General features: G+C 40.6%; 1 protein-coding gene across 1 annotated transcript in view; it reads left to right on the forward strand.

Moving 5' to 3' along the window:
• RHOBTB3 (Rho related BTB domain containing 3) overlaps nucleotides 1-17,123 on the forward strand; it is a 57,515-nt gene that overhangs the window by 29,068 nt on the left and 11,324 nt on the right. Inside the window, exons 8-10 of the mRNA XM_066381867.1 lie at nucleotides 3,532-3,652; nucleotides 9,261-9,434; nucleotides 13,079-13,245. Coding sequence (XP_066237964.1) covers nucleotides 3,532-3,652; nucleotides 9,261-9,434; nucleotides 13,079-13,245 — 462 coding nt within the window. The remainder of the gene's footprint in view (nucleotides 1-3,531; nucleotides 3,653-9,260; nucleotides 9,435-13,078; nucleotides 13,246-17,123) is intronic.

Below are 17,123 nucleotides of genomic sequence, written 5' to 3' on the forward strand. Positions count from 1 at the left end.
GAACTCGGGTCCTCCGCACGCTAGGCCGACGCTCTACCGCTGAGCCAACCGGCCAGGGCTATTTTTCTGTTTAAATATTTCAAATGTAACATTTTATTTCTCACTAACATTTTAGTTCATGTAAGAATTAAAATATGTGTAAGTTATGTCTTTAAAATGTTGCCTGTGGACTCCACCCTTTGAAACAGTCCTCTAATGCTCCTGAAAGTTCAGGAGCAAGGCATTTTCTATGTGTGCCTTTTTCAAGAGTTCTGAGAAATCTTTTTGAGCACGTTAAAGGTTTGTTTTTCCTCTAGTATAGGTTCAAAAGTATATGTTAGGGGCAACAGTTATAAAAATACAGACTTTCTGTCTGGTCATATACTTGTGCATGTTAAACCTCTAGTCATTAGATTGTACAGAGTCTATAAGGGCTTTAAAAGTAAATTTATTACGTTTTCAAACAATCTGCATTACACAATTTAGCCAGTATATTCTTATTATTTAAGATTCTGTGATAAATTGGCTACAGTAGGTAAAAAGGTAAGTTATGTGAAATGCCTAGACAGGCGTCCCCAAACTACGGCCCATGGGCTGCATGCGGCCTGAGGCCATTTATCTGCCCCCTCCCCCCGCACTTCCGGAAGGGGCACCTCTTTCATTGGTGGTCAGTGAGAGGAGCACTGTATGTGGTGGCCCTCCAACAGTCTGAGGGACAGTGAACTAGCCCCCTGTGTAAAAAGTCTGGGGACCCCTGGCCTAGCAGAATATAGGTTTATATTAAATGTAAGAAAAAATTGTTATTAATATATTAAGTTAATATTTTTTAAATGTAGAACTGTATTAGTTTATTATTGTTTTTTTACAGAGACAGAGAGAGAGTCAGAGAGAGGGATAGACAAACAGAAACAGAGATGAGAAGCATCAATTATTAGTTTTTCATTGCGACACCTTAGTTGTTCATTGATTGCTTTCTCATATGTGCCTTGACTGTGGGGCTACGGCAGTCCGAGTAACCTCTTGCTCGAGTCAGAGACCTTGGGTCCAAGCTGGTGAGCTTTGCTCAAACCAGATGAGCCTGTGCTCAAGCTGACGACCTCGGGGTCTCGAACCTGGGTCCTCTGCATCCCAATCCGACGCTCTATCCACTGCATGACTGCCTGGTCAGGATGAACTAGTTTTTTTTTTTTTTTAACTAGTTTTTAATGAAGATTCTTGACTATTCTTTTTTTTTTTTTTTTTAGAGAGAGAGAGACATGGAGGAACAGACAGGGCTCAGACAGACAAGGAGAGAGAGAGATAAGAAGCATCAACTTGTAGTTGTGGCTCCTTAGCTGTTCATTGATTACTTTCTCCAATTTGCCTTGCCGGGGGGGGGGGGGCTGCAGTCAAGCCAGTGACCCCTTGCTCAAGCTAGTGACCTTCATGGCTTATGTCTATGATCCCACACTCAATTTGGTGACCCTGTGCTCAAACTGGTGAGCCCACTCTCAAGCCAGATGAGCCCACGATGAAGGCAGCAACCTTGGAGTTTCGAACCTGAGTCCTCAGCCTCCCAGGCCAATGCTCAATCCACTGTGCCACTGCCTGGTCAGGCCTGACTATTCTTTAATTGAGAAAATGCACACTTCTTTTAAACAAACTAACATGGAATTAAGGGGAAAGACCTTTTTTCTCTTGCTTCAGTAATACATTGAAGCAGGTATACAGAAGCTATTCAGTGTTCCAAGTATGTGGCAGGGAGGTGGTTCCCTTGCAATCTAAATCAACTGAATAATGCTTTTGTAGAAATGTACACATAACCCCATATGCATTTTTTACAAGTTCTCTAGATTAACTAGTTTTTGGACCAGAGAACATGTACATCTCTGTGCTCTCCCAACTTCTGCCCTCCCATTATATTCATATGTATACATACATAATATACATCTACATAGAATTCATGATATGGAAGTTCATCATCTTTATATAGGAGTGGTTAGACAGAAGTGTTGCCATTTGTTTTAAGCCAAGGCTTCCTTGAGTTTATTCTGAACACAGTCGTTCCTTTGAGCACTAAGAATAAAATGAATTCTTGCTGGGGAAGGGGAGGCTGAGGGCTATGTGAGGCCATGACACTGACCTGAATTCCTTCCTTTGCATGGAGGAAAGAAGAGTTCTTCTGTGCTCCCTTCTTGTGCTCTGCAGGGGTAAGGGTCTCTCTCCTTCATCGAGTGCGAAAGAGAGCTGAACTGGGAATCAGGAAATGGACATTTAAAGTGTGCTGCCACGGATTATCTTTGTGGCTTTGCACAAGACTTCTTGGGGCTTTTTATAAAATGAAGCCTAAACTGGATGTTTTCTGAGGTTCCTGCTAGCTCTCAAATTCTGTGATGCTTTTGACTGTTGCTCTCTTTTATGTGTGACACTCCCTGAAATCGCTCTATCAGTTCAGTGCATATTAGGGTGTACTGTGTATGGAATCAGAGTGATCTCTCTTGAGACCAGCATTTGTGTGGCACTGTTTTGCTTTCTTGTCTTGCTCATGAATAGCATTCTGGAACGTTTTCTTCTTCCTTGTGAGGAAGGGTAATATTTTTTCCCACCTCACCAATATTTTAACTTCCCACTGTAGTAGATTAATCCAGAATGGGGAGTAGATGATATTTATTCTTAATGCCAAAGTTGTATACTTGTTTATTTCTTTAGTGGTAAGTCTTTCTCTATTCCCTAGGTAGGCAAGCAGAAGTCAGAGTTCACCTCAGGCTGAAGTTGTGAGATTCATCGGGGGAAACAAGTGGAGGGTGAGGGAAGAGGGGCTATCCCTGGACTCCTGGGATGTCAGAAAGATGACAACAATGATAAAGAACCCACCCTGAATGAGGAGCAGAGGGAGGCTAGCGAGCACTGTCAGACTGGCAGCCTCCGGCCGGAGCGAGCGGGCGGGCGGGTGTAAGGGCAGATGGGCGGTCCTGGCAGGGGCTGTCTGGAGCTCTGGAAGAGATCCAGGCAGGCTTTGGTGGATTTCAGCAGTCCCTGCTGTAAGTGGGAATGATGTTTAGAATGATAAAATTATAGATTAAGGTGGAGATGAACCCATTCATCACTCTCGGGTACTTGAACAGTGATCTGCCATGCAGTAATTTAGGACGTGGTGTGATAGGAAAAAATAGGTATCTTGTCTTAATTACAAGCTGAATTTTTGTGTATGCACTCTCTTCATTAGCGAACAAATGAGCAGGTTGTATGTGTAAACATTTTTCTAGGCATTTATCTGAAGTTGGATGGCTGTTGTCTGCTTCCCAGGTGACAGAGACCCCCAGGGATTCAGGACTGCCCACCTTCTCAGTCACGGGGTGGGGTTTGCACTGAGTTCATCCCCTGCTCTGAGGGCTGCATAGAGCAGGGTGCTCACAGACAGGTGGTAGTTGCCATGAAAGCTACGGTCAGAGATGCCATAGAGTAGGTAACCATAGAAATGCTTAGCTCCGTTTTCCAAATGCTCTAATCAGCCTGTATATATTATCAAAGCTTTTTGTATAACATTCTCCCTTGTATTCTTTCCCTTTATAGATTAATTGCCTAAGGAATTGCAAAACTTATCAATCCAGAAAACCTCTGTGGTTTTATAATACTTCCCTCAAGTTTTTCCTTAATAAACCAATGCTTGCTGATGTTGTCTTCGAAATACAAGGTATGCTTCAGTTTTTTACAAAGTTTATTATTCATTTTTATTTCTTGTTTTCATACCTAACTTTCTGTTTCAGCTTTGAATATCTGGGGTGTAGGAATGACTTTTCTCTATTGTCGGGTATAGATTAACACTGCCTGAATATTGACAAAATCTCCCATGAAAATGAAGTATTTTATTAAAATAAGAAAAAAATATATCTATTTTTTACATTTTTTCCCCTTACCATATGCTTTATTAACTCTTAGGGACAAGCAAAGAGTGGGGTGATCTTTAATATTACCCCATTAAATATTTTTGTTTGTATATTTCTTTTGGATCCTAGTTTTTGAATCATCTGAAACCAGCCCCTGTAAAATTATGTTACCTCTAGCTTATTTTATTCAGCTCTCTTGTTTTTTATTTAAGCAAAAGGAGCCTGCCATAGGTCAAGGGTCATGCCTGGCTTGCCTCAGGCATCTGGAAATACTGCTCCCTTTAGTCCTCCCAGCACTCTGAGAATCAGCACCAGGGCAAATGAAAGGTGTTTTTTATATCTCTGTTGGAAAGTAATGGTGCCTATCTTTATTTAAGATGAGCTGTTTTAATGCCTATTGCTAATTATTTGCTTGGATAATTGTGTCACTTTAGTAGATTAAAAGCATAATCTTAAAAATGAATTATCAGATACCTTCAGTTATTCAATGATATAAGGAGTTATGTGGGGTTTTTTTTTTTTTTTTTTTGTTTGTTTCCTTTTTTATTGAATTTATTGGGGTGACACTGGTTAACAAAATTATACAGGTTTCAGGGAGGAGTGTTTTTAAATGAAATAAGTAGAACTTCAGGTGGACTATTACTAAAAGGAAGATCTGATTCTGTCTTATGGTAAATACAGAGGTGGATTTAACGGTGGGCACACACCCTGGGCCCCAACATCTGAAGGGCCCCGCAAAATCCCAACTTTACACTTTCTTTCTAATGTAAGGGGCCCAATATTTTCTTCTGTGCCCAGGGCCTCAACCGACCTTAATCTGCCTCTGGGTAAATATGTATGGCAGCTAACAGTCATTTACTTTTCAAAAATTTTCCTCAGAAAGATCACTTTACTTTTAAATTTGGCCCCTTACCAAGAGAAACAGTGAATTGGAAACTTTCGAAAGTACCTTCTAATAAGCTGCGTCAGCACTGTCTGCAGTGTGAGAATGGGGCAATAAGAGGGACCCTGAAGTACTAAAAGATGATTTGGAAAAAAAGCCAACAAAAGACCAAATTTGCTTATTTGTGTGAGAGTCATTAATACTTGCTTATAACTTGCATAGGAGGCATTGACATCAAACATTATGTTAGTGTACTGAAAAGATTTTCAAAGGGAATATATCACACATGAAAATACGTTCTATGAAAGAAAAACAGTGATGTGGAGAACCCTTCCTCCCCATTCTCTCTCACTTTCCTTCCGTGACCCCATGGCCCCGTTGCAGCTGCCTGCTCAGGACCCCCGCCCTGTGTAGAGGCTGGTCCAGTGGGGCCGTCGCCTGTCCGCCTGTGCTCATGTCCAACAGCAGCCGCTGCAGCGCTCCTGGTAACCTCTCCAGCTCCAAATCCAAGGTCTCTCCGTGAGTCAGGAGCAAAGAGAAGCAGGAGTGGGTGGAAGCAGGGTCCAGCGACAGTCTCTCTGACATCATCTGGAGGAGAGACAAGCCTAGCTTCTGAGGGGTGTGCGGAGGGCAGCCTGTGGTGCAGAAGGTAGTGGCTCTGTCTGCCCTGGAAGAGGCTGCGCACTCGCTCTGGAGCCCTCACTGCAGCCCAGGCTTTGTACTCCAACCAGCGTGTGTCCTTTGGCAAGTCACATAGCATGTCTGGCCTTGAGTCTTTTCTCATTTGCAAACTAAAGAAAGTAAACCATATAGATTCTAAAAGGGTCCTTTTTAGTTTTAAGCTTAATGAGATGGTAGTGACAGGGACTAGAAAGACCTGGCATGGCTCTTGAATGGATGCGTCTTTACTATATAGTAAGTTTGGTGTGTTACTTTACATTTCTCATCCTTTGTTTCCTTGCCTATAAAATGGAAATGCTCATTTCTGCCTGGTAGAGCGGCCCTAGGGACTGAGGTGGTGTGTGTGCAGGTGTAGCTGGGGGCCTGCCTGGCAGAACCCTCCCTTTCCCCCGTGCAGCGGCAGCCAGCACTGATGGCTCGGGGCACTGTTTTCTGCGAACCCAGCACCTCACCAGATACTTCTTTTCAAATGTTCCTGGCTATCATCAACATCTGGCTGGAGTTGACATGGGACATAAAACCTATTTACTATCTCTGAAATAGTCATCAAAAAAATACTATCACTCCCAACTTTGGGTTTGCATCCTTTTCCATGGAAAAGTTTTTAAAGAAGCTACTAAAACAGTTCTAAAACTATCCTTGCTAAACATTTAGACCTGATATATAAAGATACAAGTTTCCATTTGACATTCGAATGTGTGTCTCATGAAAAATACTTTTACAGGCCCTGGCCGGTTTGCTTAGTGGGTAGAGCATCAGCCCGGCCTGAGGATGTCTTCTGGTTCGATCCCTGGTCATGGAATACGTGAGAAGCAACCATCTGTTTGTCTTCCCTTCCCTCTCTATTTCCCTCCCCTCTTTCTTCCCCTCCTGCAGCCAGTGGGCCCCAGGCACTGAGGATAGCTCAGTTGATTCGATCATCAGCTCCAGACTGGGGTTGCCGGGTGGATTATGGTCGGAGCATATGCAGGAGTCTGTTTCTCTATCTCCCCTTCTCTCACTTAAAAATAAATAAAAAATTAAAGAAAACACTTTTATTCTCTGTCCTGTTTACTTAAGCACAAATTCTAAATCTCTCTTGAACTAACCAAGTTTACTATTTTAAGACTAAAGCAAAAAACATTTCTAAAATTTTTATTTTTAAAACTTGGGAAAGTAGTATGAAGAAGGTGTGGCAATTGTAACATTTTATTTTAGTATATAATGAAAACAAAGATCTTTGATTATGCAAAATTACTAGAAAACTTGGGCTTTTAAGTTTTATTTCACTCAAAACTTTTCCTTAAAAAAGTTTTTTAAAACTATTAAAACAATTAGATACTACAAAAGAAAGATACACTTGTTCTTGACATTTTCTTTTTTCTTTTTTTTTTTTTTGTATTTTTCTGAAGCTGGAAACGGGGAGAGACAGTCAGACAGACTCCCGCATGCGCCCGACCGGGATCCACCCGGCACGCCCACCAGGGGCAACGCTCTGCCCCTCCCGGGCGTCGCTTTGCGACCAGAGCCACTCTAGCGCCTGGGGCAGAGGCCGGGGAGCCATCCCCAGCGCCCGGGCCATCTTTGCTCCAATGGAGCCTTGGCTGCGGGAGGGGAAGAGAGAGACAGAGAGGAAGGAGGGGGGGTGTGGAGAAGCAAATGGGCGCTTCTCCTATGTGCCCTGGCCGGGAATCGAACCCGGGTCCCCTGCACGCCAGGCTGATGCTCTACCGCTGAGCCAACCGGCCAGGGCCTGTTCTTGACATTTTCAAGAATATGTTTATCTTTTAACTGGAAAATTGCTGTCTGTTTTTCCTCCCTGAGTAATTCTTCAGCTCCACCCTATTGCTGTTTAGTGTGTGTAAACTCTGCATTATGTTTACTTAGCAAGTTTTGTACAGTGTTTATATATTTATGCAATTTATATACAATGTTTAAAAAATGTAACTTTACTGAGGTATTGTGTTACATTTTCACAATAGAAGAATTGATAATACCAGAACAGTTGTAGTTTTCTTAACTAGAGCTATAATGGTTTTCGAAACTAAATTCTAAGCTTGAAATTTGCTTGAAAACGCTTTAATGTATTGAGGTGTTTTGTTGCTGACTTTGTAACCACATTATCAATGAAAATTTGCTGTTAAATTTCCGAGGTTACTTATCAATTTCCTTCTCCATCTACTAGACAGTTGGTATTTTTGGCCAATCTTAAATTCTTATGCTTAACCCAGATGAAAGGTAATCTAATTTGTTTAAGCCATGCTTCTGATTTTTCTTTTTTATATATATAGTAGTACCTTATTTAAGATCTTAAAACCTTAAAATTGCAAGTCAAATTGCACTGCCTGTATGAATTCTTTGTTAATTGCCATATACAAAAATATCTAGCATGCTGTGTATATGGGAACTGGCCATTCCATAGATGGATACTGATATTGAGGGCAGACGGCCCCAAGGGGAAGAGCCAGGGAGGGCAGAAGACCGAGGGTTAGGGTGTCTGCCAGCATGTGTGTGATGACCTGGTAGGAGTACTCCCTGTGGCCCCTCCTCCCTCTCCTGCGGGCCGTGTGCCTGTTCAAGTCACCGTGCCAAGCAGTGACCTCAGAACTGGCAGTGTCGAGAGTTGCTTGTGAAGCCTGAGGGATTATTGGCTTTGGAGAAAGCCACTGGGATTAGATGGGATCCTTTCTGAGCCAAAAAATGTTTTGCGTAGATTTTAAAGAGGTTGAAGAATCCAATGTTGTAAATATTTTAGAGGAGAATGCACGCCCTTGAGAGGTTTGGGATTTTAGGGATGGGTGCATAAACGGCTCTTGGTCATGGTAGGGCGGTTTGGCTCAAGGAGTCACTTTCCAGACAGCTTTGTCAGTCACCCTGGTGCGGTGTCTTCCAGCAGACTAAAAGCTTGGCTTCTCCTGCACAGGGTAGCTTTGTCTTATCTTTGTATCTTCACACTTAACACAGGTGTTGGCACATGGTGGGCACTCAATAGTGATCTGTGGAGCTGACCTAGACTAAGCTGAAGGCTGGCTGTGGTTTTCTAATGTGGTGGGAGTGGTGAGAACTGCTTCTCCTCCCACAAGTCCGGCTGATGGGTGCCCCTTCTGGAGCTTGGTATGGAGGCACTGTAGCTGGAGTAGAAACTTTTACTGGAGAGTCGGTTTAATTTAATGAGCTCCAGTGAGGGGTATGGGCTGAGGGCCTTTAACACTGAAAGTAGCTCCTGCTGTCCCAGAAGCAAGCCCTGTTCATTTAGGAAAGAGAGGGTGCCTTAGGAGGCAGTGTGCTGTGGAGACAGCAGGGGACTGGGCCATCCCCGTCCATACTTTCCAAAGATCCGAAATGCCCCCCTTGGCTCCACAAGAGATTCCCGAGGCATTCCTGTGATCTGTGGACTGCTTAGGCCATGGGTGATTTATTTCTTGTTTCTAATAAGGGAAAGCCTGGCCAGGATTGTCCTGTGAGTTGGCCAAAAAAAGAATGGCATGATTTTCTTGGGAGGCACATGGGCAGGGGTGGGTGGCAGTGTTTCAGGCCGACTGGAAAGGATGAAAGGATAGATGTTTCAGTATAAACAAATGAAGCAAAATATTTCATTTCAGTGTTTCTGTCTTCAAGAAATATAAGCTAAGTAACAAATAGTTGCCTGACTTGCAAATTGTTGGTTTCAAAGTCAACTTTTGAACTCTTGATTTTTCAAGGAAAAACTAAAAGGTCTCTGAATTAATGCTGGTTATCAACCCAAACTTTGGTTTCCGTATATCGGCTTAGCTGTGCCTGATGCCATACCAGCCTAATGACAAGGAAAACTGCTAAAAGAGTAACTTTGCATGCTTATCTTACTTAACTCCAGTCCCCTTCGAACCATGCAGGTACGACGGTGCCCGCCCACAGGGCCATCTTGGTGGCCAGGTGTGAAGTGATGGCAGCCATGTTTAATGGGAATTACATGGAAGCAAAGAGTGTTCTGATTCCAGTTTATGGTGTTTCCAAAGAGACTTTCTTGTCATTCTTAGAATATTTATACACAGACTCCTGTTGCCCAGGTAAGCAATATAAATGTTAAGTACAGTGTTGGGATTCAAATAATTTAACAACTGGTTCTCTACCCTAATGATCGTTTTAAGTATAAACAAAAACAATATACTGAAAAGTAGATTATTATTTCATGCATTTAATACTTAAATAAGAACAATAAAAGAGGTATACAAAACTAATTGTTATATGAAAGTTTTATAATAGTAATGGAAAAATATTAATACCTGACAATAAATAAATAAATAAATAAATAATACCTGACAAAAAACAATAAAACTGTTAAGATATTCCCAGTGACAGCTTGTCACCCCCTGGTGTTTGGTACTGTTACTCTTTATGTTATATATTTGTTTACTGAAAGTAACAAATGTGAGGGAAATAAAATGTAGCGTTTCATTCAAAAGTATAATGAGTTTTATGAAATGAATAAATAAATATTATAAGCATAGTTGTCAAAATTTTTTCACCTATTGACAGAATGAACATTATTACTAAAGGGGCTTAGAATGTGCTGTCGCACAGATAAACATTAAAAAGAGTGAGGACTGTCAATTTGTGATTCCACATCAAGCGGCTGCCCAGTTGCCCACCTTAGAGAACACTCTGATTACAAGTGCCATTTTAACAACCGGTTCACCAAACTCAACAAAAAAATTAGATATCAGTTCTGCTGAACTGGTGCGAACTGGCTGAATCCCACCACTGGTTAGGTAATATCTTACAATTATTTTCTTGTCATCCATTTTAATAAATTGCTTTCTGTGAAATCGTTTTCACTTAAAGTGTATCAGAGTTGACATCATGCAGTGTGCTAAAGCAGGTGAAGGGAGTGTAGAGACCACGATGCCTCTTCAGTCAGTCCAAGTGGAAGAGCAGTGATGGGGTACCTCTTCTGGGCTCTCAGACCCTGACACAACTTCCTGTGTCCTAGCCCGCACCCACAGTGTGGTGGTTACTGTGGGCATGTCGGAAATGAGGTATTTAGTGGTGCCCAGTGGCTACTCCAGCTCTACTGATTGACACGGAAAACTCCTTGAAGCACTATCCCTTCCATGAGAAGGAGGGTTGGACAACTTCTTTTATGGCTGTGTATTCTGACAAAGGTACTTTTAGGGACTTTTGAGTATCCTGAGACCTGCTTGGTCACCTCTCGGGCCCAGAGGGTGTGGTTTCGTGGAGGCGTTCTTCTGATGTCTCCTGAAGTGAAACTCTTAAGCTGACTTCAAAAACTTTTCCGAAGATGTTTAGACTGCCCAGTAAACTGCAGGCTTTATTTTCCTATTCACAGATTGCTTTTGGACTAGTAACTATCTGTGGCAGCTACGAGATGGGACAGATCTTAGAGGTTTCTGCTTGCTGAAGGGACCTTGGAGAAATTGCAGAATCCTTTCAACTGGCCTTAAAGCCTTGGGATGCAGGCCCGGGGGGCCGCCCCCTTTGATTACTCTTCACTCTTTGGCCACCAGATGGCTCCCACCACAAACACAGCTGGGATAAGCCCTAACTGGTGGCTTAGTCCAGGGCCGGGCCCCTTGATCACAGAACCAGGCCAGTATCCTAGCAAATACAACAAGGAAACACACATTTCAGACCACACCTTCCTTCAGGTTTACTCTTTTGATTTTTAGATTTGGAAGATATCCTGTATTTGCTATTGAAAAGCTTAAAGTCATAAACCCTCTACTCAAAGGTTTCAGAGCTCTAAAAAAGAAACTTCTCTTTCAAATTGAATTAATTCTATCGTTGCATCTAGCAACAATATTTTTGGAGCCAGTTACAGCTATTACTCTTCATGGTAAAGACTGGGGTATCGTTTTTTTGAATAATAAAAATGAAAACATTGTTTCTCATCAGAATGAATGTTATTGTTTATTTTAACAAACGAACTTGACTCGAAGGAACCACTGAGCTAAAGCCAGCCCTTGTTTATTTTATTATCTCGATACTGGCAAATACATGCACTAAATAAAAAACTTGACCAGATTTGAAATAAGACTATTTGGTTTCTCAGTCATCCTCTCACTAGAGTAATTGATGCTTTGATTTTTAGGTTTTATCTTGCTAACTAGAAAAACATGCTCAGAAAAGTCCTAACAACTATAAGGCTTTAAAGCACTTTAAAAATTGGTAAAAGATATAGGGGAGAGTCTAAATGAATATTCAAAAAGTTAAGCTGGATACTGGAATATTTGTGTGGGGAAAATCACAGAAAGGACGGTAATCTATTATGTAAAATATCAAGCACAGCATTCTTGGTTCCTAACCACCAAAAAAATATGTAAGGAATATAAGGAGGGATAAGAGAATTACATCAAACATCAGACTTATAGGGAAGTGTTAAAAAAACAACCACCAGTATGATTAGGAGGGTTGGGAAGAGGGGGATGTGGGGAGTTACTGTGTGCGGATACAGAGTTTCAGTTTGGAATGATGGAAGGGTTCTGGAGATGGATAGTGGTGAATTGTTAAGATTGTAAATTCTAAGATTTCTCATCACAAGGAGAAACATTTTTTTCTTTTGTTATTGTATCTATATGAAATGATGGATGTTAACTAAACCTATAATAGAAATCATTTCACAATATATATAAATCAAACCATCATGCTATATACCTTAAGCTTATACAGTGATATACAGTGTGTCTGTAAAGTCATGGTGCACTTTTGACCAGTCACAGGAAAGCAACAAAAGATGATAGAAATGTGAAATCTGCACCAAATAAAAGGAAAACTCTCCCAGTTTCATACCTATTCAGTGCAGTTCGATGTGGGCTCACACACAGATTTTTTAGGGCTCCTTAGGTAGCTATCCCTTATAGCCTCTACAGACTCGTCACTGACTGATGGCCTACCAGAACGGGGTTTCTCCACCAAACTGCCGGTTTCCTTCAACTGCTTATCCCACCGAGTTATGTTATTCCTATGTGGTGGCGCTTCGTTATAAACGCGCCGATATTCACGTTGCACTTTGGTCACGGATTTGAATTTAGCGAGCCACAGAACACACTGAACTTTCCTCTGTACCGTCCACATCTCGACCGGCATGGCCGTGGGCTACTCCGCTGTATACACAGTCTTACGTCACATGCTGCCACATTATCCTACAGAAACTGGGAGGGTTTTCCTTTTATTTGGTACAGATTTCACATTTCTATCGACTTTTGTTGCTTTCCTGTGACCGGTCAAAAGTACACCATGACTTTACAGACACACTGTATGTCAATTATTTCTCAATAAAACTGGGAAAAATGGTTAATAGTAAATTTTATGTTAAGTTTATTTTACCACAGTTAAAACAAAACACAAACCTGAAACTAAAGCCAAGAGAGAAAAAAAATGGCAAGGATTGAGTTTAGCACAAAGAGTCACCCCTAGCTCTAAAATCAGTTACTAAAGGCAGCTGCAGTATCTTCGTCTCCGGAGAATTAAAACACAAAAACAACACAGAGATTCACTTCTGCAAATGAAGGCTTAAATTAAGTCCCTTTAAAATGGAGTTTAGAATGCTGACTCCTTCAAGGGTTTTTCTAGGCATCCTATTCTACATGGGATGATATAGTCAGCATTTTTTTCTGCTTTCTGTTGTTTTGTTTTAAGGCATAAAAGAAATGGTTTTATTGTCCATTTTCTCTGATTTCCCTTCTTGCATCAGCGGGCATTTTCCAGGCCATGTGTCTCCTGATCTGCGCTGAGATGTACCAAGTGTCCCGGCTGCAGCACATCTGTGAGCTCTTCATTATCACGCAGCTACAGAGCATGCCCAGCAGGGAACTGGCCTCCATGAACCTCGATATCGTCGACCTGCTCAAAAAAGCCAAGGTAATCAGTCATATGTATGTACTGATTTAACTTTTTTGTGTGTGTGCTCAGATTTTTTTTATTATAAATTTTTATTAATTTTAATGGGGTGACAATAAATCAGGGTACATATGTTCAAAGAAGACATCTCCAGGTTATCTTGCATTCAATTATGTTGCATACCAATCACTCAAAGTCAGATTGTCCTTCGTCACCTTCTATCTGGTTTTCTTTGTGCCCCTTCTTCCCCCCCTTCCCCTCTCCCTCCCTTCCCCCCCCCCCCCCCCCCCCCCGCCTCAAACCACCACACTCTTGTCCATGACTCTTAGTCTCGTTTTTATGTCCCACCTATGTATGGAATCATACATAGTTCTTAGTTTTTTCTGATTTACTTATTGATTTGACTTTTTTTAAAAATCGTATAAAAATTATGCTACTCTTTGAAAATTTCTGCTTATTAAGAGATATAGGAACCTGTCTTAGTGTGGAAGTTCAGCTAACTGAGGCTGAAGTGCCCTCACAACAAGTTTGAAGATGGGTTTCTGAGCAGTCCCTTTCTGAGGTAGAAATTTGTTGATGTGGAAATTTTCAACTGTATATTGGCCGTTATTAGAGTCATTTGAGTGTGGTGCAATATTGTGTCATATAGGCATTGTAGGAAATAGACTTTACACTGAATTTCCCCCAAATAATCACATCTTAGGTTCCTGAAAGGAAAATGACAGGATTGATACATACAAACTTAGAGATGGTTGGGCTGAAGTCATTTCTTTGCTCATTCATTCATTCATTCACTTCATGAACATTTTTGGAAATTTCATTTGTTTGCAGGAGGTATTGGTGTGAAAGTGTATTGGTATTAATCCTTTTAAATGACCTTTTGTTGATCCCTCATGGTATCGGGATGTATTTAGTAAAAATGTTTGGGCTGAGAATTACTGCTTGTTCTCTCTCTCTCTCTCTCTCTTTTTCCTCTCTAAAATCAGTAAATAAAATCTTGAAGAAAAAAAAGGATAATTACTGCAGTACACCGTATTTTCTAGCCTCTTCTAAGTTCTGGACCCGTTTGTTTTTAATAGTTCTATTTCTGCACATTTTAGAGGACAAAATTTACACATTCAATTAATCGTGACTAAGTAATTTTAGTTGTAAAGATCCTAGACTGCGAATCTGCCAAAGGTCTGTAAGTAAACTAAGTTTGCTTTCTTGAAATCTGTAATACTCTGGGCAGTTCTTGGGCTTGTAGCAGTCACAGCACACACCTGGTAGTAATCTGAAACTTCTGGGTCTTTTTCATAGGAATATAAAATTTGATCTATCATTTTAGACTAACAGAACTTTGTAAAATATTGTCTGACATACAACATGTTGGCAATTCTTATCAACTTTGACATCCAGAATTAGAAAAATATGAATTTGTCTTCGAACAGCTGAAATAGAGCCGCATAATGAGGAAAAGGACAGATTATGAGACAGCTAAAAGTATGCCTCTAGTCTGAGGAGTCACTAGTCAGCATGTATGTCTGGGCATAGACAGGAATTCATAAAGCATCTAGTTCTTCCTTACTCTTGTTTTAACTATTTTGGAGTTCATTTCATAATCAAGTCATTAGATCATTTGTAATTGATATTAGAGATAAAAACAAATATAAAAAAATTGAGTAACCCTGACCTCTTTTTGTCTTTACATTGAGCTTGAGATAAATAGCTACCCTCTAGATTTAATTTTAGAAAACATTTTTATTCTGTTGAGCATTTTCACAACCTCAGTTCTTTTTTGATGTATCATTTTTATACTATTCTAACAAGCCTGTCATACTTTTAAAAATTTGGGTACAAGCCTCCCTTTCCTTATGTTGTAGTGTCTTTCTATAGATAGCTCACGCACTAATTTAAGTGCCCCCTACACACACGCTTGGTTCCTCATCAGTATCGTTTATCATTACATTGTCAGAAATTCTTCCTGATCTCTTTTCCTTGTCTATATGTTTTCTGATTACATGATTATCCTTATTTTTTCTCTGGAATTTTGATTTTATTTATTTATTTATTTATAGCAAAGGAGAGAGAGAGGGACAGACAGGGAAAGATAGACAGAAAGGGAGAGACATGAGAAGCATCTACTGGTTGTTGCAGCACTTTAGTTGCTCATTGATTGCTTTCTCATATATGCTTTGACGAGGGGGCGTGCTCCTGCTGAGCCAGTGAGACCCCTTGCTTAAACCAGCGACCTTGGGCTTCAAGCCAGCAACCTTTTGGGCTCAAGCCTGCAACCTCAGGGTTTCAAACCTAGGTCCTCAGCGTCCTAGGTAGACACTCTATCCACTGCACCACTGCCTGGTCAGGCTTCTCTTGAATTTTAAAATTCTAAGATAACTCTTTGTAAATTTCATTGTTTATTTTTTGTGACTTTTCTATTTGCTAAGGTTAAGCCTGCATTTACCAGTTTTCCTCTGTCTATTCCTGGTGGTCCCTAATTTGGAATTATGGGTCCCAGATAACAGGATAATTTTCTCCCCAAGTTCTCTTTGAAGTTTCTAGTTTGAGGTTCCCCTTCACCAGCCAGTTCACCTGTGGTCAGAATTTAACCTTTTCCTCATTGTTTCTTTGAATTCTAAGAGGTGAGATTGTTCTTCAGCAGATTTAGACTATTGGTAGGTAGCTTGCTGAATAATTGGAACGTCTAGTCCTTCTGTCACCTCTGCCAGTGTTGCTTGGTGGGTCAGGAAGGCGTTGCCCATACCCTCCATGTGGAAGAGCAGTTTCAGTATTCTCTCACCTCTGCTTTCACTTTCCCCAAACTCGCTCAGTTCTTTACCTTGATTCTACCTTTAGGGCCCTATATTTCCATCAACTCTTAACATATAATATAATACAGGCTTCTTTTCCTTAATCAAATCAGTTCCTTTGGCCTCACCTGTGGTGGCGCAGTGGCTAAAGTGTTGACCTGGAATGCTGAGGTTGCCGGTTCGAAACCCTGGGCTTGCCTGGTCAAGGCACATATGGGAGTTGATGCTTCCTGCTCCCCCTTTCTTTCTCTTTCTCTCTCTCCTCTCTGAAATGAATAAAAAAAAATCCATACTTTGAAAAAAAAATCAGTTCCTTTGGATTGAGGTAGAGATTTTTTTTTTAATCTCTACTCTCCTTAAACCCTATATAGCCAAACTTGGTGGTTCCTGTGAAGTCTTTTTTACTGTCATTTTAAAGTGTTAAACTCAACTTCTTATAATCTATGCATTAATATTTGGCTGCCTTAGCCACCAGTTTTGTTTCTGACCTTGTCCTGGTGAGTTTCTGAGTACTCTCTGGAGCACCATTATTGTTCTGTACAGAGCTGTTAAATGCTATAGTATTTGGTTTATAGTTTTTTTTAATGCCTTTTTTGTTGTGCTTTTATTTATTTATTTTTTATTTAAACCTATTTTCTCAGGTCAGCACACATTATTCCCCAAAAGTAGGTTATAGTGAGATGCATTTCATCTCTTGCCAAGAGCCCACAATTATGATTTAAGTTTCATGGTTAAAAATAAAACTATTTATTTGAACTATGTTACTATGGGCAGCTGTTCATGTCTGTGATCTCAATTCTCCTTCAAAGTCACAGCTCTTAGGCAATATTCTGAACTTCTGTGGGTAGGTTATTTGCTCTGGGTGTTGGTGGCTTCTTTTAAAATAGCTGCATATTCTTGCTCTGTTTCCTTAGATCATTCACATTTATCTACCAAAAGATAAAGTGAAAAAAGAATGTTAAAATGTGATGGGGGATTAGATGAACTGTAAAGCCTCACACAACTCAAAAATTCTGATTTTGTGTAATAAAAATCAGAGGGACCTATTAGCATGTTAAAATATTCCCACACTTTAACTTTTTAAGAGAGTAATACTTGAGTTTCTTTCTT

Source organism: Saccopteryx leptura, chromosome 4 (genome assembly GCF_036850995.1).
Source record: "Saccopteryx leptura isolate mSacLep1 chromosome 4, mSacLep1_pri_phased_curated, whole genome shotgun sequence".
Taxonomy (NCBI): Eukaryota; Metazoa; Chordata; class Mammalia; order Chiroptera; family Emballonuridae; genus Saccopteryx; species Saccopteryx leptura.